At 37.1% G+C, this 26,620-nt stretch overlaps 1 protein-coding gene across 2 annotated transcripts in view; it reads left to right on the forward strand.

The window, feature by feature from the left end:
• The first annotated feature begins 2,736 nt into the window (after nt 1–2,736).
• Nucleotides 2,737–26,620, forward strand: part of SPAG6 (sperm associated antigen 6) — a 67,237-nt gene continuing 43,353 nt past the window's right edge. For both annotated transcript variants that reach the window (XM_041764796.1, XM_041764797.1), the window contains exons 1-4: nt 2,737–2,852; nt 2,932–3,027; nt 20,499–20,665; nt 24,180–24,363. In XM_041764796.1, coding sequence (XP_041620730.1) covers nt 2,828–2,852; nt 2,932–3,027; nt 20,499–20,665; nt 24,180–24,363 — 472 coding nt within the window. In that variant the 5' untranslated portion in view covers nt 2,737–2,827. The remainder of the gene's footprint in view (nt 2,853–2,931; nt 3,028–20,498; nt 20,666–24,179; nt 24,364–26,620) is intronic.

A 26,620-nucleotide genomic window follows, 5' to 3' on the forward strand; every position in this document is an offset into this window, starting at 1 on the left:
AGAAGACAGACACATTGTTACTAGCAAAATGTCTTGGCTTGATAGAAGAATATGTATACACTTGATTCACCTCAACAATTTTTAAAATGTGGATGTTAATATCTAATCAGCATATATAAACCTTAACTTTTAAAATTCAGCGAGGAGCTGAAGAAAAAAAATATATGTATGGTAAAATCAGCAAAATTTCTTTCAGGCATGTGTAAAATATATTCCCATGATAATGAGATTTTCCTGAATTCCCAAACCAGATTTTAGAGAAGCAGAACAGGATATCTAAACTGACTTTATAATGTTGTCTTTTTAAGTCTAATTTGCATAAGTAAAAAAAATTAAATGCAAAAGTGATTTTGAAGTTACACATGATTAGCTTTTTACAAAAGGAACCACAGATTTCCAAACAAATCTTTCATAGAAACACTTTTCAATTTGTTCAGATAATGTGTTTTATCCTCAATCAAATGTATAGTTTAATAGATTAAGTACATTGTATATCTGTATTTAAAGTCAGCTGGTACTTTAAGAACAGTAATCTTAAATAGCACTTAAACCCTGAAATATCCCTTTGAACAGTTTTCTTTCTCACTACTTAAATACTACAGGTGTGTATGTGATATTGGGGCATTCAATTAGCTTTGTAAAACAGAATGGTATTTTATTTTGAAGTTACTAAGTTGAAAAGTGGGTCAGAAAATGTAGATTGGCTTTCTTGTCAGTAAATCTGCCATATTTTACAGTTGAATTATTGATAATTCATTTCTATGTATATTATAATCATTCTGTAGCATTTCTCTCTTTAATGGTAAAGCCTTCCCCCCCCCCAAAAAAAGCTAGAAGAAAGAGCAAAGATCTAGATTCTTTAATATGTCCAATTTCAGATATAAAGTGGGAATCCTATATTATGTTTTATCAGGAACAATATAATTTAACCACAGATATTGTTAATGACAGATATTCAGAACCTCTAGTTAAAAATAGTTTATATCCTATCTAAACTTAAGTTTTTAAACTTTGTAGCATTCCATAAGTAGACTTGTATACGTAGTATATTTATAGGCTTAGGTATCTTTTTCAGTATTGAGTTCCTATCTCAACACTTTTAAAGTAGAAAATCATAGTAAAACAATTACTAAAAATGGCAGCTGTGGTAGCTTAGGAGTTTGAATTGTTTAAGGACTGAAACCAAATATGGAACCTTTTAGTTTTAAGGGGGATTTTTTTTCATAATGCAACAAGGAACTGAAAACAAAATTACAATGAAGGTTTTATTTGCCATTTTAATTATTTGCTCAATCTGTTTTCCCCCACATGGGAACATACAAAAACTTTAATTTTAAAAGACCTGAGAGAAATGTGGGGAGATCATCGTGAAACTTACGACTTTGGAGTTAGGTAAAGGGATTGTGAGTAGTCCTGGCTTCTGAACTGCGGAGCAAAAGGCATGCACCTGCTCCTGTAGCAGGGACCTGACTGATTAAACTTACTCATCTCTCTTATTGGTGGTCTATTCCCCAAGTATCTGGGGCTCTATAGAATATCAGGATTTCACCGGAGAGCTCAAGTCAGAGTGAGAGCTTAAAGATTATTATATAGGACTGTCCTCAAATATGAGAACCAGCTAAGTTTTCATACTCCCTTCTATTGAAGAAGAGATATCAAGAAGTTTCCTGTCTTGGCACTACTTAGCAGCAGCTGTGGCTGTCTACTCACTTGACACCTGGTGAAATTGTAGTTTCTGATGGAGAAACACTTAAAGTTGACACCTGTCCTTGAAACATCCCCTATACAGTTTTCAGGCAAGCTAGAAACCAGTGATAGGCTACTTAATCTCTGTTAAAAGAAACTGGGTAAAAAAAAAAAAATTTTTTTTCACACTTATACAACCTAGGGAAGTCTAGTTAAGATCATGTGAATCAAGACTTTCCAGGTAAAAAATTTTCTCTCCCTTTCTTTTGGAAATGTCATTTAGCGACCAAATGAAGCCTCAATTTAAAAGACAAATGTCTAAAAACCACAAAAGGGAGGAAACAGCAAAGTTGGTAGGAAGGAGAAAGTCACGGAAGACAGGATATTTATCAATCGTATGTTCCCCGTCTACTTTTCTCACTGAATCTCTCGAAGTGCTTGTTAAATACTTCTAAAGCAGTAGGTATGGACACGGTGGTCTGGACCCTCCGGGAATCCTGACGCCAGACATGCCAGGCACAGGAGAGCTGGGTGCACGGGGAAACCATCCAGCATCCAGCATCCAGCATCCAGCCAGCGTCCAGCGGGCGTCGGGGTTGCGCTGACCGCGCGCACGAGGCTGACGCGGCGTCCTAGGTGAGGTCTCTGGGCCGTCCCGGGGGGGGGGGGGGGGGACGACTGCGCCCACGGAGCCGACTAGCCTCGCCGCGCTGCGGCCGGCGCTCTCGGGGTACCCCCTCGCCGGGACCCGGCCCGCGGCACAGTCGGGAAAGCCGGCGGGTGTGCGTTCGGCCGCGAAGAACCCGGGCTCCCGGCGGACGCCTGCCCGGGGCGAGGCCGGGGCCCCGACGGCGGCGCGAGCGGGACGCGCCCAGGGGCCCTGCAGGCCGAGCTCCCCCGGGGGCTGCCCGCCGGCGCCCCGCGCCCAGAACCGCGGCCCTGACGTCACGCCCGGCCCGGGCGGTCGCCGCGAGACGGTCGCGTTCCGGTTCCGGTCGGTTGCCCGGGCGACGCGGGTACACAGAAACGGCTCCCGTCGGAGGCGGCGTCGCCGCGGTCGCCCCCTGGGCTTTCTCGCAGGCCGGGCGCGGACGGGCCGCCTCGCAGCCGAGCCGGTGGCGGGCTGAGGGCCGCGGGCGCCATGAGTCAGAGGCAGGTGTTGCAAGGTAGGGCCCCGGGGGGCAGGCGCGTGGGGGTGGCGCCCCGACGGCGGGCGGCCTGCTCCACCGCGTCTGTCCCCGGCAGTGTTCGAGCAGTACCAGAAGGCCCGGACCCAGTTCGTGCAGATGGTGGCGGAGCTGGCGACCAGACCCCAAAACATCGAGACGCTGCAGAACGCGGGTGAGCCCGCGACCCCCGGGCCCGCGCCATAGGTGCCCCCGCCCGCCGCGCCCTGCAGCCCCGGGTACTCAGCCCTCGGGCCCCTCCGCGCCCCCTGCCTCCACCCCGGCCTTCCCCCCCCCCCCCGCTCCCCGTCGCCCCGCTCCCCTGCCCGCTCAGCTTTGGAGAGGCGCTGGGGGGCGGCGGGAGGACGGTGCCCCTCAGCTCTCCCAGCACACCGCTGAGACCCCAGAGCATCCGTCCTCTTTAGCGGGTCTTCCTGGGGTGTGAGGCCGAGAGGGTGAAGCGTCCAGATGGGCGTGAGAGGGGCCCGACGTCCCTGTTTCCATCTTTTCGCAACCGGGCAAGTGCCAAGTTGAAAGTCAAGGCCAGAAGAATGGCCTGGAAGTCATTTTACGCAAATGGAAATCTACCTCAATCAGACCCATTTTATCCGGGTGCCGTGGCTTGTCACCCTGCCTTTGATCACCTTGGACTTCCTCACACCAAAGGAATTCCAGAGCGGTTGACACATTACTTCTCGCCTTGCATTAGTGAAAGAGCAAAGATTTGCTTGAATAATTTCTAAGACTTTCAAAGTAGGTGAAGTGCTAGCTTTGAGAAGTCCTTCTGGTGCCGTCGTTCCACCCCCCTCAGTCCGAACCCTTGCATACTCTAGAAAGAGGAAGAGAGACGGGGTGTGATCTGCTTCCGATCAATTAACATAAATAGATGGAGAAGATCCTGGTGGATTAGGGATGATTCCACTGCCGTCTAAAAAAGTAAGGTAGCATTTTAGCACTACTGTATCATAATGTTCATAAATGTTCACTTTATAGTTTGTGATCTTTAAAACTCATTCAAATTAACACGGAGTTAAAAGATATTTTAAGGACCTATTGACAGGGCAAGAATGCTTAGAAATAATGTTTGTTCTGGCTTCTCTGGGGGGGGGGACTTACAATTGCACCTAAATGGCAATTTTTTCTGTCACTGAGAAGGATTTTGGTGTTTATTCCTTGTATGCTTTTACTTGAGGGTGGGGTTGTGTTTAGAATAGAGAAAGTATATTTGATAATCATGTTTTAAAACTTTTTATTTTGAGATAATCGTAGAGTTACATGAATTGTAAGAAATAATACAGAGATCCCCTGTACATCAAGGCTGTGGCATGATGTCACAACCAGTATGTTGACACTGGTAGAAATCCATCCACTGTATTCAGGTTTTATCAGTTTTGCTTGTATTTATTTGTGTGTTTCTGTGTATGTGTATGTTTAGTTCTGTACAGTTTTATCCTGTGTGTATCCATCATCACTGTAGTCAAGATACACAACACTTTCATTACTGCAAGGATCACTTTTATTGTTCTTTTATAACCACACCTACATTCTTCTTGTCCCTAACCCTGAAAAACCACTAATCTGTTCTCCTTTCAAAAATTTCAAAGTTGATCATCTTTTGTTCTGCAGTTGTTTCATGTAGATTAATTTTCTTTCTTCTGCATGTGTGTGTGTACTTATGTGCTTGTATGTATATTCCCCAAAGTACCCAGAACAGTGTTGGGCACAGTGTTTCATATATACTGGCAAATACAAGTTTATTAGAGCATATTACATTATTTTTAATGCACTTAATTTGTAGTCCCCTCCCCCTCAGTCCTACTCAATGGCTTTTGTGAATGGACACCTATCTGTTTACAGATATTTAATTTCTGAACTATAAGTAAACAGTTAAACTAAAACATTTTTTTAAAAGGGAAAATGATTGACATTATTTTAAAAATTTGATACTGTAACACAGGAGTTTAAGTAACAAGATACAGAATATCAGATTTTAGTATAATAGTGGCAGGTTATCTTTTCCTGTAAGTATACAATGTAGAACGTGTTATGGAATTTAATCAGTCCATCCAGACCATTAGGCTAAGTAATCACCAAAGTATGGGACCTACATATGACATCTGAAGTAGCCGCCCATTTCCACTTATGGTCTGGCTTATGAAGGAAGGGAATACAAAAGGAATATAACAATATTTTGAAGTTGTCTGCGCTTGACCAATGTTGTTGATGGAATGCTAAGATTTTTCTTTTCTTGAGCTTACTTTAACATATTTCATGTCATCTAGATTCAATTTAAGCTCTCCTTTAATAATTTTAAATAGATATAGCTAATGAATATTTCAATATATTTATTCTTTTAATTAAAATAATCTGTAAATTTTGTTATGAGAACATAATAGTCTATAAACCATTCAAATGGATTGTTCTCTAATAATAATCAACATGGATTTTAAAATACTTTTAAATGAGCCACAATAGCTATGCATCACATATATTATGATCAAGTTTTTCTTTCAATCAAGTGACTTCATTTTGATAGCATAAAGTACCAATGCATCTTATTCCTGACTTTGTCATATTCTCTGCACACTTGGGAAGGTTTGGTTTTGCTTTCTCACTTTTCTCCCCTAATGAACTGCTTAAATAAATATGTACCATGGATCCAAGATAAGGTAGAAAACATTTTCCTTATAGGCATCATGATAAATCAGTAGTTCACTTGTTAAGAATTTTTTAATTCATTCACTCTGAAAGGAACCTAAAAGTGAAAATTATCAATGGAGTTTTATTTCATTTTAAATCTGTGATCTTTTTCATTATATTTTCGATGTGTTAACAAGAATACTTGCTTTATCAAATATGTCCAAAGTAATTACTAAAGCAAACAAAGTGTTGCAAGATATCTTCTTTAGAGTATTTGGACAAAAAATAAGTTTGATTTCTAACCAGAATCGTTACTAGAAAGAATGGTGTACAATGTGTTTATTCTAGAGGAATTTTTTTTTACTGAGATTTTTATTCCTTCTAAATCAAATACGTATAGGAAAACATTTAAAAGTTTAATGTTTGTTATAAAATCTCTTTATGCACCCTCCAACCCTGTGCCTTTGAACCATTACATCTTGCAGCTATTTAAAAATGAATTTTGATACTTCCCTCTTTGAATAATTAGTAACACATGTAACACATTGTAAATAGTAGAGACAATACATTGTTACTTCTACCAATTGTAGAATTTCAGCAAATGGAGGTGATCGTTTAGTTATAAAATATAAGTAATATATTTTGTGGCATATTGGACTATCAGGCTCTCTTACTTAGGTTGCTTAGAAAGTCTTTTATAATAAGCTAATATAAAAACTCCAAGAAAATTATTTTTAAACTGCTTACTAGATAAAATAAACTTTCTGAAGCAGCTACTTATGTAAGAAAAATGGGAGTAAAGTTTAAAGTAATATTTTGTAATATTTAACATATAATATATAGCAAAACAATAAATATGGCTAATCACTAGTTATGTACATTTTCAGAAGAGTAGCAATAGAGAAGATTACATAACACTTTAAATATGCATCTTTTTGAAGCTAATTTGCAAATCTAGGCAATTTAATGAGTTTACAATTCAAGAAAATAATATTTGTTGACACAAAATGATCTGAAGTTACACGTGTCTGGGGTAGGGTGAAAATGTTCAGATTAATGATTTAGCACCTCAATTTTCTGAGAAGGGAAAGCCTGTGGTAAGCATTTATGTTTAAAACATAGCCTGGTAGGTACAAGTATAATGATTCTCTTACAAAAACCACGGATCCAAAGGATATTGAAACCGAAAAGATAATGGGTAAAGCAACTTCAAAAAAACTTAATCAATCATGCTATTTAAATTTCATGAATAAAAATAAATAAATACATTTCATGAATATAAAAGGAGTCTTAGAGTTGTGAATGCATGATAATTAAGCACTGATCTTAAAAGATAGGGATAGTGATTTTGTGTTTTGTTTGTTTTACATATGCTTAAGTGAGGGAACTATTAAAATTCTGAACTTGTATGCACCCAATAATACATCCTAAAAATAAGATCATTCAAAATTGTATTCTATGTTTCAAACCCTTGTTCCTACTTGGACATTTATCTATTTTGTTATTTAAGCTTTGGTACAGAAGTAGAAAGTAATGTAGCCAGGGTTAGGGTATGCTTGTTTTCTTAGGAAAAACTGGATGATTAAAAAAAAAAAAAAAATTAGGCTATGGATGACCCTACTAGAGTAGGGCTTAGAAATGGCAAGTTTGTGTGGTTATATTTTAATGTGACAATTTAATGTTTTTGAAAAGTTACTTAAGTATTTCCTAACTCTACTTTTCAATGTTTTTTTATGGCTTTTGCTCCTCTGACTAGAACCTTTTCCTGTACTTCTTTGCCTAATTAATTTCTACTCATTCTTTATGGCTCTGTTTGGATGTTGATTCCTCAGGGAAACTTTCCTTAAGCCCTCACAGTAAGTTAAGGCTCTTGATTTATGCTTTTCTTGCTCCTAATATTTCTCTTTCATGATACTCATTACGATTGCAATGATTTAGTTTCTGTTTTCTCCACAAACTGTAAATTCCATGCCCAGCATAATGCTTAGCATAGGGCAGATGTTCAACATGTTGAAATAGAATGAAAGGAGTAAATATTTTTTTTAAAAAAAAAATTTAATTTTTTAAAGTAATCTATCCCCAACATAGGGCTTAAACTCACAACACTGAGATCAAGAGTCACATGCTCTACCCACTGAGCCAGCCAGGTGACCCAGGAGTAATTTTCTTCTGAGTGTTTTCACATCTCTTAAAAAATTAGATTCTTATAACAGCTCAGGTAGGTAGTATAGGTATCTTCTTCAATGTGGATACTTAAGCTGCAAAAAGGTTAGATAATTACCCTCATTATAAAGAGAGTCCCAGTCAAACTAAGACTAGAAGATGTTTAATTGCTGCCTGACATTGCACTCTATGTTACCTTGTAGGTGTTAGTAAGCTATTTCTAGGTCGTTCTAGAGTTCCTAATCTTAATGTTAACTGTTAAACCAGGTCATTTCTTTAGGCCTTTGGGTGCCAAAGGCTATCCAGTAATTGTGTGCAATTGGCTTTTGAGGTCTCCTTGAGGATCATTATGGGAGCTTGAGTGGAGGCCGGGTGCAGGGAACTAACTTCAATTGAGAAGTTTGAGGTTTGAGGGAGTGGGAGTTGTATTTAGGGCTTACACTGGACTCAGAACTCTGGAGGACCTTCAGCTTCCTCTGACTTCTAAGGAAAACCTTATCAAGGCAGAAGCTCTTTAAAAAGCACCCCAGGAAAAGTGTGTAATCCACTGGAAGTTGCAAACTAAGATAGTACTTCAGAGAGTCCTTGGACTGAGTCCCTGCTGGGATGAGGGAGAGTGCAAGGGAGACTTCCTTAGAGCCCAAGGTGGCTAGCCGTCCTGTGACTGTCGCTCACTTTTTGAGAACATGGTGGGGAGGGGAGTAGAGCACAGTGGAGAGAGAGGCACTTGATATTTGTTGGTTGATTATATCTAACACTTGCCTTTGTTTTTTAACTTAATTATGCTTTGTGTGAAGGACTTTTACTCCATGTTCACTGTGCTCAGAACTTTGGGATTTCTATCAAGTACTGGCCCTAGGAGAAATCAGAGTCACCCTTGAGAAACAATTTGGTTTTGCTTTATACTGGGTTGAATGGCCTCTCCAAACACGTCAGACTTCCCTAATTTTCAAAGTGAAATATTGGTTTTGTCATATACCTAATGCTTTCTGTCCTAAGGGTGGATCAGTTTTAAATTTGATTTTTTTAAAAAAGATTTTCTTTATTCATGAGAGACACAGAGAGATAGGCAGAGATACAGGCAGAGGGAGAAGCAGGCTCCATGCAGGGAGCCTCATTTGGGACTCAATCCTGGGACCCCCAGGATCAAGACCTGAGCTGAAGGCAGATGTTCAACTGCTGAGCCATCTAGGTGTCCCTAATTTACTTTTATTCAAGTTTTCTAAGTCCAGGTGAAAATAAGTGATATTTGTGCTTTATGTATGTGTGCATGTGTCTTCAAAGGAAATGATCTCTATCTACTTTTCTGTATATTCTATTTCTGTGTCATTAGAATCACTATTAAGTTATATACATAGACTAGCTTACATTAGTTTTCCATAGAAATGTCTTTGTAGAATTACTCTAATAATATGCCTTTTTTTGAGGGCTTATTAAAAAATACTTAGATTTCCCCATAGCTTCCTTAAATCTACCACTGAAGACATTGTCTATTTTATTAAACATTTTTAATGTAAAGATATACTCTTTTATTCAACTAATCTTTATTAATCATTAAGTGTCAAGCTAGGCCTACATAGGAAATTTCAGGAAAAAAAATTTTGTTCCTGCTTCATTTCACAAAGTGGTTCCCTTTTTACTTTTGCTGCCAGGAAACTCGGTGATATGTTTAAAGTTCAGTTGTAGCAGCTATTCTTAACCTATATTTTTGATAAAATTATCAGTTCTCATCTCTCTACTACTGGCTCTTTTTTTTTTTTTTTAGATTTTTTATTTATTTATTTGACACAGAGAGAGAGAGAGAGTTCAAGCAGAGAGAGTTAGCAGAGGGAAAGGGAGAAACAGGCTCAATCTCAGGACCCTGGGATCAAGGCCCAACCTGAGCTGAAGGCAGACACTTAACTGAGTCACACAGGCACCCCTACTACATGGCTCTTAATTTTTATCTTTGTATCTCTATATTTTAAAGAAAACTATCTCAAAAAATTTTAGAGTAAGTGGAATGTGAATAAAACATTTTATCTGAAAGAAGTTTTTTGAAGTGATTACCTTCCAAAAGTGACCTCTTCAAATATTACTCATGAAACCTCTTGGAGCAGACAATCCTTTTATAATTCTCCTATTTATTCTCTACTGACCTCATTCATGAACATTCCAATTTTCTGCAGGCAGGTAGGTTTCATAGGTATAAATCATAAAAGAGAAAATCCATTGCCAGAAGAAGACAGGACTAATTCAATATTTAGAAATTCAGCTCTCTAGAAAACTTTCAAAATAAGGTACAATTATATCTATGTGCTCTGGGGTAAAGGGTCAGTTTAAATGACCCATATACCTAAAAAAAGAACTATGAACATATATTATCCATTTTGTTATTTTTTTATTTTTAAAAGGTTTCTAAAATTCACTTTATTAATATAATTCACATACCTTACAATTCACCCATTTAAGTGTAAAATTTAGTGGGTTTTGGTACATTGTTAGTATTTTAGTAGTTTTTTATTTAAATAACCTCTATACCTACCATGAGGCTCAAACTCATGACCCTGAGATCAGGAATTGAGGGCTCTTTTGACTGAGCTAGCTAGGAATTCCAATATATTGGTAATTTCTTAGAATTGTGGTAAAATATAACAAAATTTGCCATTTTAGCCACTTCTTTTTAAGATTTTATTTATTTATTCATGAGAGACACACATAGAGAGAGGTAGAGACACAGGCAGAGGGAGGAGCAGGCTCCATGCAGGGAGCCCGACATGGGACTCTATCCCCGGTCTCCAGGATCAGGCCCTGGGCTGAAGGCAGCGCTAAACTGCTGAGCCACTTTAAAGTGGCTACCCATTTTAGCCATTTTTAAAGTGTACAGTTCAGTGGTATTAATTACATTCATAATGTTATGCAATCATCACCATTTCCAAAACTTTTAAAAAGTCACCCTAAACAGGAGCTCATTTTGTTTTTATTTTAACTCAAAATTGCCTGAAAAAGAGAAAATTTTCTCTTAAAATTTCTCTTAAATTTTCTCACATTAAATTTCAGTTTGTTCCTTCACCATTCAACATTTATTGAGTATCGAAGGGCCAGGGGCATGTTTAGATGCTGATCATGCAAAAAATAGGCACAGACAATGCACTCAAGGAGCTTATTTGCTTAAGGAGAGCTATATACATACTTGTTGATAAGTGTCCATTACACAACATGTGGAGCATACATGGAGGGTACCTAATTCAAGCTTTGGAGGAGTACATTCATGGAAGACTTCTAGAAGGAGATATCTAACTGAACTTCCTAGGAGTTAGCCAGATGAAGAAGGGTGCAAGGAAAACTGCATTCAGATAGAGGGAACATTATGTGCAAAGGCACAGAGGCAAGAGGAAAAAGTGGTGCTTGATAGAAAAGGCTAATGTTTAGCTATGGCAGGAGCCCCTTGGGATAATAGGGCTATAGAGAGGCAATGCATGGCTGGAGAGGAAAACAGGCCTATTTATGAAGGACCTCATCTGAAGTTTGGTTTTTATCCTGAAATAGGTAGAAAGTCATCAAAAAGCTTTCATTAGAGGAGTGAAGGGATCCATTTTGTATTTTTGAGAGATGATTTTCACAGCAAAGTGGAGGATAGATTGTAGGGAATTAAAACAGGATCAGGAAGACAGAGTGAGTGCCCAGTGTTGCCTCACAGATCTGTAGCATTTGTGTCTTAGGGGAAAGAGCAGGAACAGGTGAGGAGAAAGGAGAGCTCGGGGTGACTCACGGTGACCATTCATGAATGGAGAAGAGATACAAAAAGCAGAGGAAGACCATGACCTCCTTTTCTAATAGTGTCGAAGTTGAAGTGTCTGGGGTATCTGTGTGCCAGTGACTATAGTGAGCAGTTTGGGTACGTAGGGCTCTGGAGCTCACGAGAGTCACTTTGGCTGGAAAGAGAGGTTTGAACATGTGGAATTTACATGTTCATTTGAAAACCATATTAAAGGCCCATTTTAAATTTATGTGTGTAATTATAAACATGTAAGTTCCAGTCATTTTATGTAAAGTATCATGTCAATTGAACTTGCCATAACCTTTATGATCTCTGAGTTTAAATCTTGTACATAGACGGTGGTGGCTATGACCTAGCCACTGGAAGAATGAATGAAATTTCAGTTTAATATAGTAATCATGGAAGAGAGCTACAGTAATGTTAATGATAGAATTAAATGAATTCAACAGATAATACCCTTTGGTATGCATTTGAAACCTGGCTCATGTAGGCTGGTTTTCATTGGCAAATGGGATGTGATTGATAAAGGGGAGGAGAAACAAAAGAGCATAGATGCTAGAGTTATCAAATAGTATCTACCTCATAGGATTTAATGAGGATTGATGAGTTAATATTTGTGATTTTTTTAAAAAAATTATTAATTTCTTTTTTTTTAATTTATTAATTTCTTAAGGGAGTCCCTGGCACATAAGTACTATGTAGGTGTATGTTAGGTAAATAAATACCTACTGTGCTTTGTGCCCCTTGGAAGAGCTGCTAGCTGTCACTGTGAGAGTCAGTGCTCTTGGTGCCAGCTTCTCTCACCCTTCCCTACTCAACAATGGCAAATCAGCTGTGGTAGTCCTTCACTCACAGACATCTGAATTGACAGTGACTTACCAAACAAAATTCAGAGGATACTACAATTAACGAGAATACATTTATTTTTATTTTTTTAAAGATTTTATTTATTAATTATTAGAGAGACACACACACACACACACAGAGACAGGCAGAGGGAGAAGCAGGCTCCATGCAGGGTGCCTGATGTGGGACTCGATCCTGGGTCTCCAGGATCAGGGCTGAAGGCAGCACTAAACTGCTAAGCCACTGGGGCTACCCAACGAGAATACATTTAAAAGAAGAAAAGAGATGTTTCCTGAATTATTTACCATTATAATTGAATTCTGTGCAAAAAGACCATACATTTCATGATTCATTCTGATCCCTCAAACAAATTAAGGGACTCTGTGTGTGTTTTAAGGGATATAACATCTAAAATTATAATTGATTCTATGGTTATAGCAGCAAAGAAGTATTTCACAGAAAACAGGGCAAAGAGATGTGATACTGAAATTTGTGATTTCTTAATCAAATGCAGGAATGGTGGTCAGTGGTATATAATCATAGAGGCTAGAAGAAACCAAATCAAAGCCTGAAAATTATTAATTCTAAAAAGAAAAAAAAAAAAAACAAGTGAGGAAGACTTAAATATTTTCAAGTAAAAAATGACCAGTGAAGGAAGATGAGAACATGCTATAATATTCATCAGTGTCATGGAGCTTGCTTCAGTAAAAATATAGTCATGTAAATGTAGTAATTTACAGAAGTAAAAAACTTAAAATTAGTAAAGTTAGTAAGTGTAATTGGAGTTACTCTGTGATGGGAGAGTCGGTATAGTAAAATTGAAGTAGATGATAGTTTCTAGAGCCAAGACCAGAAGTACTTTAATAAGAGTTAGTTGTATATTCAGAACTGTGCTAGATGATTTGGTAAATAGAAAAGAAGTGTAAAACAAAGTCTGCTTTAGAGATGTTTATCATTTTACTGAGAAGATAAGACATTTATTCACATAAAACAAATGAGAACCACATAACATGCTACATCAAGGATGGCTGCTGTGCTTTGTACAACTTCAGAAGTGCCATTTGTATCATGATCTATGTGAATGGCATCCCTTGGATTTGTGCAGTACACAGCCTGCTCAGCCATACGTGTTGGGCCTTGGAATTATTCAAAGTCCTCATTCCCATTTATTTGCTTCCCTGAGAGTAGGTGGTACAAACAATAAGGTTCCCATGGCTTTCCATTTTATTTACAAAATTTCCATTACAAAATCTTAATTCAGTTTATAGCCAGATTTGATCTGGCCCCAACCAACTTTCCAGCTTTATCACTTGCCATATCAGCCCTCCCACTTTACATTTCAGGCCAGTATGAATTTATCATGGCTTCTTCAATAGTCGGCAACAATCATACATCTTGTCCAAGCTAGAAACTTGGAAATATCACTTATTCTTCCCTTTTCCTCACAATAATCGGTTTGTCTTGTAAATATCTCTACCTTTCACTTTTCTCTTTCCCTTTGCCATTAGCTTTCTCCAGGCTATCTTCATGTCTGGCCCAGATACATACAATAGCTTCCTAAGTAGTCTTCTTGCCTCCCATCTTGTCTCTTTTCGTCCTTTTTCTCCAGTGTAACCAGTGACCCTTCTTTACCAAGTACAGAAACACTGATGTTAATGTTGAGATTAAATTCAAAATACTTAGGTTATTGGGCTCTTCAGTACTTTTGCTTCTGTTAATCTCTTAGCCTTGTTTCCCAACTCTTTGCTCCCCTCTTGTGCTATGATCACACTGAATTCTCAGTTTTGACAAACTCTCTTGGCTCTGAGCTTCATTTATACAGTTCCTTCTGGTTTGAAAACTCTCCAGTCCTTCCCATCTCCACACCCTCCAGTTATTTTAGCAGACAATCTGTGACCCGTCTGAGAGCCTTCAAATCTCCACCTGGATGTCCCTTACCTTGGGTTTCCTTCCTTGTGTCCCTCAAGGTTTAGGTTGGATGTTCCATTGTATATATATTTGCAAAGCATCCTCTACTTCTCTTTTAGTTGCATATGTCATAATGTGTTGCATTCGTTTGCATTTTTTATATTTCTCTTGACCCCTTTATAAGTTCTTTGAGGTCAAAGATGATTGTGTTTTCTTTTTTTTTTTTTTTTGTAAGATTTTATTTATTCATTATAGAGAGAGAGAGACGCAGAGACACAGGCACAGAGAGGGGCAGGCTTCTTGCAGGGAGCCCGATGTGGGACTGGATCCCAGGACCCAGGGATCATGCCCTGAGCCAAAGGCAGATGCTTAACCTCCTGAGCCACCCAAGCATCCCTGATTGTGTTTTCAATACCTTGTATATTCTTACTAGATACTTCTTGAGTGAATGGTGAATAATTATTCTACCATGGTAATTCTAAAATACATGGTAGAGGGATGCCTGGGTGACTCAGTGGTTGAGCATCTGCCTTCAGTGCAGGTCCTGATCCCAGGGTGCTGAGATCAAGTCCTGCATTGGGCTCCCTGCAGGGAGCCTGCTTCTCCCTCTGCCTGTGTCTCTGCCTCTCTCTCTGTGCCTCTCATGAATAGATAAATAAAATATTAAAAAAATAAAATACATGATAGAAAAGGCTCAATCTTTGAGGCCAGGGAACCATAAATATTTCTTCAGCATCAGAAGGTGCTGATTAATGAGTCCTATACATTAATAGTAATAACATGTTGATGAGAAATATGGGCAAAAAAGGGAATGGATTTCTTTTGCACATTCACTTACCAGGCACTTACTGGTATATATTTTACCCCAACTCATCTGCCTAGTACTTTAAAATTTTTAACTCATTTTGATTCTCACAACAACTTTATGAGGCAGCCCTAGAATTTGTCACCATTTTACACATGAGGGAACTGTGATGCAGAGATGATTAGTTAATGTTGTTGAGGTCCCACAGCTGACATGTGGCAGAGCCTGGAGTCAAAGGCAGCCAATCTCCCTCTAAATACATGCTTTAATGATCTCAGTCTGTTGTCTTTCCACACAAGCAGTTGCATAACAAGCAGGGCAAGAGATTCCTTCTATTTCTAAAGCATGAAGTCCCTCTATATTCTTATTGGACCCCAAACAGAATGTCCCAGTCAGATGGTTAACATTGACAGGCAAAGGTAAATCCTTGACTACATATTGATTTACTGTATGGAGAGATGACTTCTTTCAAAACTTCATAAATGAAGGGATCCCTGGGTGGCTCAGCGGTTTGGCGCCTGCCTTTGGCCCAGGGCCCGATCCTGGAGTCCCGGGATCGAGTCCCGTATCAGGCTCCGGGCATGGAGCCTGCTTCTCCCTCCTCCTGTGTTTCTGCCTCTCTCTCTCTCTCTCTCGGTGTCTATCATGAATAAATAAATAAATCTTAAAAAAATAAAAACTTCATAAATGAGCTATAGTAATAGTTTCGTGGTAAATGGTCATATAGAAAGACGTTTTAAAATAAAGTATATTGTTGGAATTGAAATTTTTAATGCCTTGTAAGTTATATATAAATCTTCAACATATTTTATGTTTTTGATAATTTTGAGTATAAAACTGGAAAGTAAAAAATATATTTGATAGAAATCACTTTTAAGTCTAAAACATAAGGACATCAAAGGAGTTGTGATTATTTTGAGGGTATTTTATAATCTCCTCCATTAGATTATTTGTTTCTTGAGGGAAGGAGCTGCCTTTGCTCAGGTGTTTAATCCTATTGTTTGCCAGTTGGTGAATCCTAATCTATTTTTTGAGTGAATGACTAGGGGCAGCAGGATCAGCAAAGTTATTTTTGTTGTTGTTTTTGCATAACTGGATTGAAATGTAGGTATTAGAATCTATATCTCTGGCACCGAAAAAAGAAAAATAGATAAGAAACTCCAAGCTATAAAGTTGGGAGGAGAGAGATTGTGAAGATTTATCTAGAAGTTTCAGAAACACTTTCACATCATTTGATCAGTTTTTATAAAAGAAACATGGATATTAGGGTATAATATGTGAATCATTATGTTTAATATTAGAACCTGTGGGATCCTTCAGTAGAAACCTCACTGAGGTCATTAGCTGTCACTAGAGACCTTGCTTATCAGATATTGTAGCCAGTATTCAAAGTGCTGTAATTTACGGACTCTAAATTTTCATGCATTTATTCACTAAGGATCAATCACCATGGATTCCTAATGGACAGGCAGATAAGGAAAATTTTCTTTTTATGTCATATATGCTTCTTTTCTCCTTTATCTTTCCCTTCCTCCCTCTCATACTGCCTTCCTTCCTTCCCTGGTTCCTCTTGTATCATTATCTGTATTTTTAGGACAGACATAATTAGAATAACAAGGTCTCCATACCTATCTGTGTAAAAGATAAAAATATGTCCCTGGGGACTGATAATTATGAATCACTAAGAGATAATTCAAGAACTGGAAATTTGGTAATAAATAGAAATAAGGTAATAAAGATTACCTTACTCAAAGAAAGATATATTTTAAAAAATATTTATTTATTTATTTTAGAGACAGAGAGTGAGCTTGAGCAGGGGGAGTGGCAGAGAGAGAGAGAGAGAGAGAGAGAGAGAGAGAGAAAGAAGCAGGTTCCTCACTGAGCGTGAAGCCTGACATGGGGCTCCATCTCACAACCCTGAGATAATGATCTGAGCCAAAATCAAGAGTTAGAGGCTTAGCTGTCTGATTCACCCAGGCCTCCCCAAACAAACATATTTTAAGCTGAAACTTTAGCTTTTACTTTTATAGGTTCAAAGATTTTAAATTTTTCAAAAGTCTTATTGTGCTACTGTCTGAACTAGGGAATGTGGAAAAGAATGATAGAGCAGGGACGCCTGGGTGGCTAAGTGGCTGAGCCATCTGCCTTTGGCTCAGGTCTTGATCCCAGGGTCCTGGGATTGAGTCCCACTTCTGGCTCCTTGTGGGGAGCCTGCTTCTCCCTCTGCCTATGTGTCTCTGCCTCTCTCTATGTGTCTCTCATGAATAAATAAAAAAAAATATTTTTTACAAAAAAGAATGATAGAGCAGAGGCATCTGCATAGAGGCCTAAATTTGATATTAAATACAGGGATAGAAGGAAAGGAATGGTGTGTCATTTTGTTTATCTTATTTTTCCTGGGCCAGACATAGTAGAAAAATGGAGGAGAGGGCAGCCCCCATGGCTTAGCAGTTTAGCGCCGCCTTCAGCCCACTGCGTGATCCTGGAGACCCAGGATTGAGTCCCATGTTGGGTTCCCTGCATGGAACCTGCTTCTCCTTCTGCCTGTGTCTCTGCCTCTCTCTCTCTCTCTCTCTGTCTCTAATAAATAAATAAAATATCTTTTTTTTAAAAAAAAAGAAAAATGGAGGAGAAAATATATAAAGCAAAAAATTCCTTTGATTATGTGGACAGGTGAAATACATATAGGGAGGTAAAATATTTTACTGCTAAAACTACAAACTGAAAATTTACAAAATTGGGAGACTTATGATATTATTAGCTAAATACCATAACTAATAATAAACACTTAAAACTAAGTTAAACATTATAGGCCCAGATAGATGAATTTATTCTTCAACTTCTTAATGTAAAAGTTCAAAGTTTTTGAGATTTAATTCAAAATAACCAGGATTAATAACCTAATATAGGCTGATTTTCCAATTATATTTCTTTTTATTTTTTTAAAGATTTTATTTATTTATTCATGAGAAACACACAGAGAAAGAGAGAGAGAGAGAGGGAGGCAGAGACACAGGCAGAGGGAGAAGCAGGCTCCATGCAGGGAGCTGGACATGGGACTCGATCCTGGGTCTCCAGGATCACGCCCTGGGCCAAAGGCAGCACTAAACCACTGAGCCACCTGGGCTGCCCTCCAATTATATTTCAAAAGGCAATAAGCCACTGCCTTTATATATATATATATATATATATATATATATATATATATATATATATATATATATATCAAATGTGGGGGGGGGGAGGAAATACCAGAGTTATCAGGAAAAAATAACATGAAATGTAATTATTGACTTATTTTATGTTAAAATCATGCATCTTTGTTATGAAAAATCAAGTTATATTCAACAACAACCAAAACCAACCCAATTTAAAAATGGGCAGAGGACTTGAATAGACATTTCAACAAAGAACATGTAAAATGGCCAATATAAGCAAAAAACATAAAAAGACATTCACTGACATGAGTCAGGGAAATGAAAATCAAAACCGCAGGAGTTACCACTTCACACCTGCTAGAGTGCTATTATTAAAAAACAAAAAACAAAAAATAAAAAGTATTGGTAAGGATGTGGAGAAATTTGAACCTTTGTACTTTGCCGGTAGGAATGTAAAATGGCACAGCAGTTCCTAGTTAGTGATAATGATTACACCAATTTGTACACTAAAGAATGGTTTAAAATGGTAATTTTTATGTTATGAGTATTTTGCTACAGTTAAAAAGCCAAAAAAAAAAAAAAAAGGATTAATGAAGCAACTAAAGAGAAGACCAACAAATTATTTTAAATTCAACTTTCTAGAAAGAACTCATGTTAATATTTGGTTATCATTCTGTACTTTGACCTTTTTATTGTGAGGTATTTCAGAAATTATCACTATAAAAACTATAGATAGTCATATTAGCAACACTTATGAGCACAGACACACTGATTTGTTGAATGTGAGCTGTGACCTAGGCATGAGTAGAAGTGCCTGCAAAGTTAACCAGCCTGAGTGGGATTCAAACTTGCATCTGTGATTTCATACAAGATGACCTCACCAAGCCACCCCTGCCATAAAAATGATCACTAAGTGAAACTGGAAACAGTGAAAAGCCCCGGGTCACATCGTTACATGTATCTGTGATAAGCATCATTATTCTCTGCTTATGTTATTTGGTAGTAGTGTTTATCTTAATTTGGTCTAATCCTAAGTGTTACTATAAATGTTTTGTTTTTATTCTATTTCAAATGTTTCTGGATATAACATTATAAAAGAATATTGATAATATTTGCTTTTCTAGATCACTGTGTATGTTTTTAAAGAAAAGATGTAATAACATCTAGTTGAATAGCCTGCTGCAAATTAAGTAAAGTTTAGAAGGTCAAAGGGCATTTTGTTCCAGTTTGAACTCTGTCATTACCTTTCTTGTAACCTTAGACTAAAACAGCATCATTAAAGCCCAAATAGCAGTTGACTATTTTGGGTATTTTATAGTAAATCAAAGGTAAGATAAAAAATTAGAATAGCCAATCAAATGGCCAAAATGTAATCATTTTTTATCTCCTTTTCCCTACCTCCTCAACTTTTAATATGTATTATATGATTAGCAATCATTAATGAAGAATGTCTGAATTTCTGTTTTCCACCACTTATTAGTTTTGTGATGACTTCTTCACCTTTCTCACCTTTCTTCACCTTTCTCACTTCTTCACCATTCCATTTCCTTACCTGTAAAATGGACGTAATAGGGCAAACTTCATAAGTTTGTTATGACAGTTTAGTGAATTAATATGGAAAATGGAAAACAAGTCCTTTTTTTTTTTTTTTTTGGAAAACAAGTCCTTAAAACAACGTGTACATGATAATAAAGTGCCAGATAAATACAAGCTATCTTTTACTATTGTTGCTGTGATGATGATATACCTACTATGTATTCAACTCTAGAGTCAGTATTATGAGAGCTAGTAATACAAAACACTTATCTCAAAGAATTTGTTTCTTTGAAATAGTGTCAGAAATCTGAATTTGCATCCCTTCATCAATGTGAGGCCCTAGCCATCATAGAAAAGACTGAACAGCTGGAATCAGAGAAAAAAAAACAAAAGAAAACAAGACAGATGGAAGTCTCCATAGAAGTCTAAGCCCTGAAAGATAGGATTTGCAAAGGCTGGGGAAAACCTACCCCGATCCCCCCTCTACCCGCTACCATGTGGTAGGTAGGCATTAAACTACATACTCCATAATCTTTCTTTGCGCTCCTCATGACAGCCTGGTTAGGTCACGTAGCTACTATTTGCCAAATCAGGGATTTAAACTTTTAACCTAACCCCAAAGCATTTCTTGTTTTCATGCTATGCCCCTGCTTGGATAATTACAGGTTATATTATTCCAGTTAGATGCTTCTAAATATGTCATTAGTTTTTAGTATATAATTTTTTTGTTTTTACTGATTTTTTATGGTTAATTTTATCTGCATATATGCTGAATTTTATATTTGCTTTCTCATTTAAATTTTGCTGACATCTGTTTGTTCATAACTCAGGTGTAATGTCTTTGCTGAGGCCTCTTCTTCTGGATGTGGTCCCAACAATTCAACAGACTGCTGCACTGGCTCTTGGGAGACTGGCTAATTATAATGATGACTTAGCAGAAGCAGTGGTGAAGGGTGACATTCTTCCCCAGCTTGTTTATTCATTGGCAGAACAGAATGTAAGATTAAAAAAAAATGTTTTGTATCTTTTTTGTCTTATATTTTAAAAAATCTGCTAGTTTGGGTACAGTTGCATGCTTGTAGGCATTAGAATTTTAGGATATTAATACAACCTTTAATTCTTTGAACTGCACATAATGTTACCTTTAGGGTATTTTATCTTGGGAGTGATGGGCACATTTTTTCCATTACTGTTAATATAAGAAAACAGTTTTTAATGGGATTATATATAAAGCAGTACTTCTGTGAATGAGAGTCTTAAACCTGTAGGATCAGCTTTAGAGAGCTGTAGGAGCCTTAGCTAAATAAAAAGTTGTTTTCAGCAATCCTTATATGCAGGTGAAATCTGGTTAGTGGAAACTGTGAGACAGCTTGGAAGCAAGGGGAAGAGAAGCATACAAAAGGAAGGAGAATACCTGTAATGGAAGGTTTGGTAAAGTATTTTATACCAAGTGTGTAAGCATGTCGGTCCTTTCAAGAGTCATCTAAGGGTGCCCCGATTTTTTTCCCTTTCTATGTGGCTCTATTCTATGTTTCTGTACAGCACCACCTAACAATAGTTAAGGACCTTCCTACAGACAGGGTCTTGGTCTGTTTATTCCATTCTATTAGTTTACCATAACCTAAGGATGTATGTTTCTTTTTTGGGGCTATATATTTCTTGATATATTTTAAGATTAAATTCCTATTTATGTAACCAAATGACAACTATCCAATTTAAAAATGGGCAAAAGACTTGAGTAGACAGCTATACACATATAAAGAAGATATATACATGGCCAACAAAGATGAAAAGATGATTAACAGCATAAGTCATTAGGAAATACAAATCAGAACCACAGCAAAAGATCACTTTACCTACTAGGATGGCCACGACACACACACACACACACACACACACACACACACACACACAAAAGAAAGGAAAAGAAAAGAAAACTATAACAAGTGTTAGTGAAGATTTGGAGAAATTAGAGCCCTCCTACATTGCTGATATGAGTGTAAAATGGTGCAGCTGCTATACAAAACAGTCTGGCAGTCAAGTTAAACATAATTACCACATGACCCAGCAATTCTGCTAGTTAGATTTCCAAAAAAATTGAAAACAGGTGTTCAAACAAAACTTGTACACAAATGTTTATAGCAGCATTATTCACTATAACAAAAGAATGATTGGATAAAATGTTGGACATCCATATAATGGAATATTATCAGTTGTAAAAAGGGATGAAGTGCTGACACATGCTACAACATGGATAAATCTTGAAAACATTATGCTAAGAGAAAGAAGCCAGACATAAAAGGCTATATATTGTATGATTCCATTTATAGGAAATTTCCAGAATATGCAAATCCATAGAGACAGAAGGAGATTAGAGGTTGCCAAGGTCTGGGGGGAGAGGGGAATGAGGAGTGATTCCTGAACATGTATGAAGTTTCTTGTTGGGCCAGTGAGAATATTCTAGAACTAGATGGTGATGTTTGTACAACACTGTGAATGTGCTAAATGCCACTGAGTTGTACACTTTAAAAATGGTAAAAATAGTAAACATTTTGTGTATTTTATCAGAATAAAAATATCCTAATTGTTTAAAATTTTGCTTATTTTTATAAATTGGAGAGTCATTTACTGACTGTCTTATCTCTACAAGTGGTCTCAGAAATTTTATTTTTCTTGCAGGCGTTCCTTCTATCATCAAATAGTATTAGACTTTGTTCTTCCTGGACTCTTAGCTCCTTCTTTCAAGGGCAGAGTCTGTGTTTTGGTATCCCACGAAGAAGGTTCTCAATAGATCTAAATGCGAATGAATGTCCATGAGCTGTAGAGACAAAAAAAAGTGCTAGGGCAGAAGTAAGGAGAAAGTGAGAATGTGAAGCAATATTTCTAGGCTTCTGTCTCCTTCATCTACCAGTCCTTTAATTCATTTCTCACAGGATTTAATCTCTTCTTTATGAGGTACAAAGTCCCTGGCATGGCTTTTTTTTCTTTTTCTTTTTCTTTTTCTTTTTATTTTTCTTTTTCTTTTTTAAGGCAATTCTTTTGGTGAGGAATGGGAGAGAAGAGAGTGGAATTTGGAGAAGCGGAAATTAAGAGAAAGGGGAAATGGGATCAGAAGGTGTGAATTATAGGCACTGTAGTTAACAGTGACTATCGATGCCCAGTAATTGTGAATTTGAAAATTCTGTCATATAAAAAGTCACATTAGCTTAAGGTGATGACAGGAAATTTATCACCATTATTTTTCCATGATTATAAGAAAATAATAGAAAGCTATTTTAAAACTCTAAGTTTTATAGTAAGTAGATATTTGTTACTGCTTTAAACTAATCTTTATAACAAATATTTTAATATCTATATGTTGACATTTAAGAACCTAAAAAAATATATCAAATCAAAATATTATTAATATTGTATATTTCTTATATCATCAACATATACCAATTTTTTATATTTAATATGTTAAAATACACTTGATATATTTTCTTTCTCTCCTATAATTTTTGTTGTATTTTAATCTTTTAGCTAAAGTAAAATAGTATGCTTTCAAAATGGGTGCTGTAGTCACCTAGTCACTTTTAATTGTCACTGTAAAGAGATAAAAACTTGGAATCTAAAATAGAGGATTAATCGGGTTCTATTAATAAAAGAGATTATTACTATGTGATTATGCTAACCATAAAACAACAGTGAGTGTTATAGCCAAACACTTCCTCTACATTTAATTTTTTTAGTTATATGAAGAAAAACATGTTAGTATTGTGTTTCAGGTTTTTTATTTCTCAATCTGATAAAATTTTATATAGAGAATATTATAAATATGAAGCATTACTTAAAATTCACCTTACAAATAGAAGTCATTTGTATTTATCGTTTTTAAAAAAGCATTTCTAAGAGGGGATACGTAACACATCCCCTTGTTTGACTAGTTTATTTACCAGGAAAGGTTTTAAAATATATCATGAGTGTTTTGCCTTTACATTTATCCAATAATTGGTAGTGTATCTCGAAACATGGTTGTTATTTCAGGATAACTTGGGACACCCAAAAGATTAGTTGAGGTCATGAAAGGCCTACCATGCTTAGAGACTGAGGCCAAGTAAAGGAAATGAATTTGTCAGTGGACAGTTTTGTTGCACATGCTAACAATCTAAGAGTTCCCATGGGTCAAACAAATACTTTTCAATGTGATGCAGATACAGAAGATCTCATTATTTTCTGAATTGGTAGGAAATACAATGTTTATGTTTTATTTTACACAATTTCCAAATGAATGTTTCAGAACAAAACATTTGAAGTGTAACTTAAGACTTACACTATTTCAGTTTAGTTACTGAACAAAAGCAATAGGAGAACATCAAAAGATTTTGCAGGATGTTTTTCATCTTTTGTATTGATAAGCTGTTGAGTTTTATTTATACTAATGTCATTTTCGTGTTGGTTTTGGTCTATTTTAACCTTTGGTTTTATGAGTGCTTAATTCACTTTGAGTTTTATCTATTTTATCATTGTAGCGTTTTTACAAAAAAGCAGCTGCTTTTGTGTTACGAGCAGTTGGTAAACATTCTCCTCAACTAGCTCAGGCAATAGTTGATTGTGGAGCACTGGATACGCTGGTGATATGCTTGGAAGATTTTGACCCTGGAGTCAAGGAGGCTGCAGCTTGGGCACTTGGATATATTGCAAGACATAATGCAGGTAATGGAGCATATCTGAAAACAGGATTATTAAAATTTAGATTTATTAGGTAAATCTGGTTTTGCTTAGTGAGCTATAGATGCAGTTCTAATGATGTTTCCATACATTATGGGAGATAAGTTTTGAATGATGGCCAAATTGTTTGGATCACAAATTCACAAAAACCTACACATTTCAGTCTTGGGAGAAGATATTTGCAAATGACATATCCAAAATCTATAGAGAACTTATCAAACTCAACACCTGAAAAACAAATAATCCAGTTAAGAAATGGGCAGAAGACATCCAGATGGCTAACAGACCTGTATGAAAAAATGCTCAACATCACTCATCATCAGGGAAATACAAATCAAAACCACGATAAGATACCACCTCATACCTGTCAGAATGGCTAAAATTAACAACACAGGAAACAACAGATGTTGGTGAGGATGTGGAGAAGGGGGAACCCTCTTGCGTTGTTGGTGGGAATACAAACTAGTGCAGCCACTCTGGAAAACAGTATGGAGTTTCCTCAAAAAGTTAAAAATAGAACTGCCCTATGATCCAGCAATTGCACAATGAGGTACTTACCCAAAGGCTACAAAAATACTGATTTGAAGGGGTGCATGCACCCTGATGTTTATAGCAGCATTATCAATAACAGCCAAATAATGGAAAGAGCCCAAATATCTGTCAACTGATGAATGGATGAAGAAGATGTGGTAAATTGCTGGAGGGGAGATGGGTGGGGGGAAGGGGTAATTGGGTGATGGACATTAAGGAGGGCACTTAATGTAATGAGAACTGGATGTTATATGCAACTGATGAATCACTAAATTCTACCTCTGAAACTAATAATATAGTATATGTTAACTAACTTGAATTTAAATAAAATCTTAAAGTAAATAAAATACAAATCTATTAACATATATATAGATATAGATATATAATGGAATATTACTCAGCCATCAAAGAGAATGAAGAATGATGAAATTTTGTCATTTGCAAAGACATGGGTAGAACTAGAAAGTATTATGCTAAGTGAAATAAGTCAGTCAGAGAAAGACAAACACCTTATGATTTCACTCATATGTAGAATTTAAGAAACAAAACAGATAAACGGGAGGGAAAAAAAGAGAGCAGGAAGCAAACCATTAGAGATTCTTCACTATAGAGAAAAAACAGAGGGTGGCTGGGGAGGAGCTGGGTAAGGAGATGGGCTAAATGGGGGGTGGGTATTAAGGAGGGCACGTATTGTGATGAGCACTGTGTGTCATACGTAAGTGAAGAATCACTAACTTCTACTCCTGAAACCAACATTACGTTGTATGTTAACTAGCTAGAATATAAATAAAAATTTGAAAAGAAAAAAACCCTATGCATTTCAGTCATTATCTTAGTTGGCAGAAAAGAAATTTGAAGATGGAAAGAGAAAGGGAGTGAGGAATGAGGAGAGTGAGATATTGATGGATTCTCAAAGAGCTTGGTAAATTGGTTCAGTGAAAAAATTTTAGTTTGTCACTCTTCAGGGGATATTGGGTCTTTATTCTCTCTCATGATAGGGGTGTTCTAAACCAGGCAGGAGACATATTACATGAATGAATAGTGTTGAAGAGAAATGGACATGATAATTTCTAGAATATATTTGTATTGAGCCCATATTGGCAAGAGGAAGGGGAAGGAGGAGTACCTTCTTTTATAAACTCACAGCTCAATGAAGTCATCAAGAAGGACATGGACCTCTAGTGTGAAGTTTGTGCTGACACACCTGATTGGTAAAGAATATAGAGGGAACAAAATTTCCCCCACCACTTTACAGAAGTTGTTAAACAATATGAACAGATAATACAAGAAAATACAGTTTTATTTTTATATTTTTTAAAGATTTTATTTATTCATTCATGAGACACACACACACACACACACACACACACACACACACAGGGGCAGAGACACAGGAAGAGGGAGAAGCAGGCTCCATTCAGGGAGCCCAATGTGGGACCCGATCCCAGGTCTCTAGGATCACACCTTGGGCTGAAGGCGGCGCTAAACTGCTGAGCCACCCGGGCTGCCTCGAAAATACAGTTTTAAAACAAACATGTAAAAATGATCAACTTCACTAGTAATCGAAGGGCTGCATATTAAAACATCAGTGAAAAGGTCTTTTTCCATTTAATATTATTTAGGGGAAAAAAGAGAAAAGCAGAAATGTAGCCAAATGGCTGAGAACACAGTGGCATTAGACAGGATCTGAGTTTGAGTCCAAGTTGTATCA

This window comes from Vulpes lagopus, chromosome 8, assembly GCF_018345385.1.
Source record: "Vulpes lagopus strain Blue_001 chromosome 8, ASM1834538v1, whole genome shotgun sequence".
NCBI lineage: Eukaryota > Metazoa > Chordata > Mammalia > Carnivora > Canidae > Vulpes > Vulpes lagopus.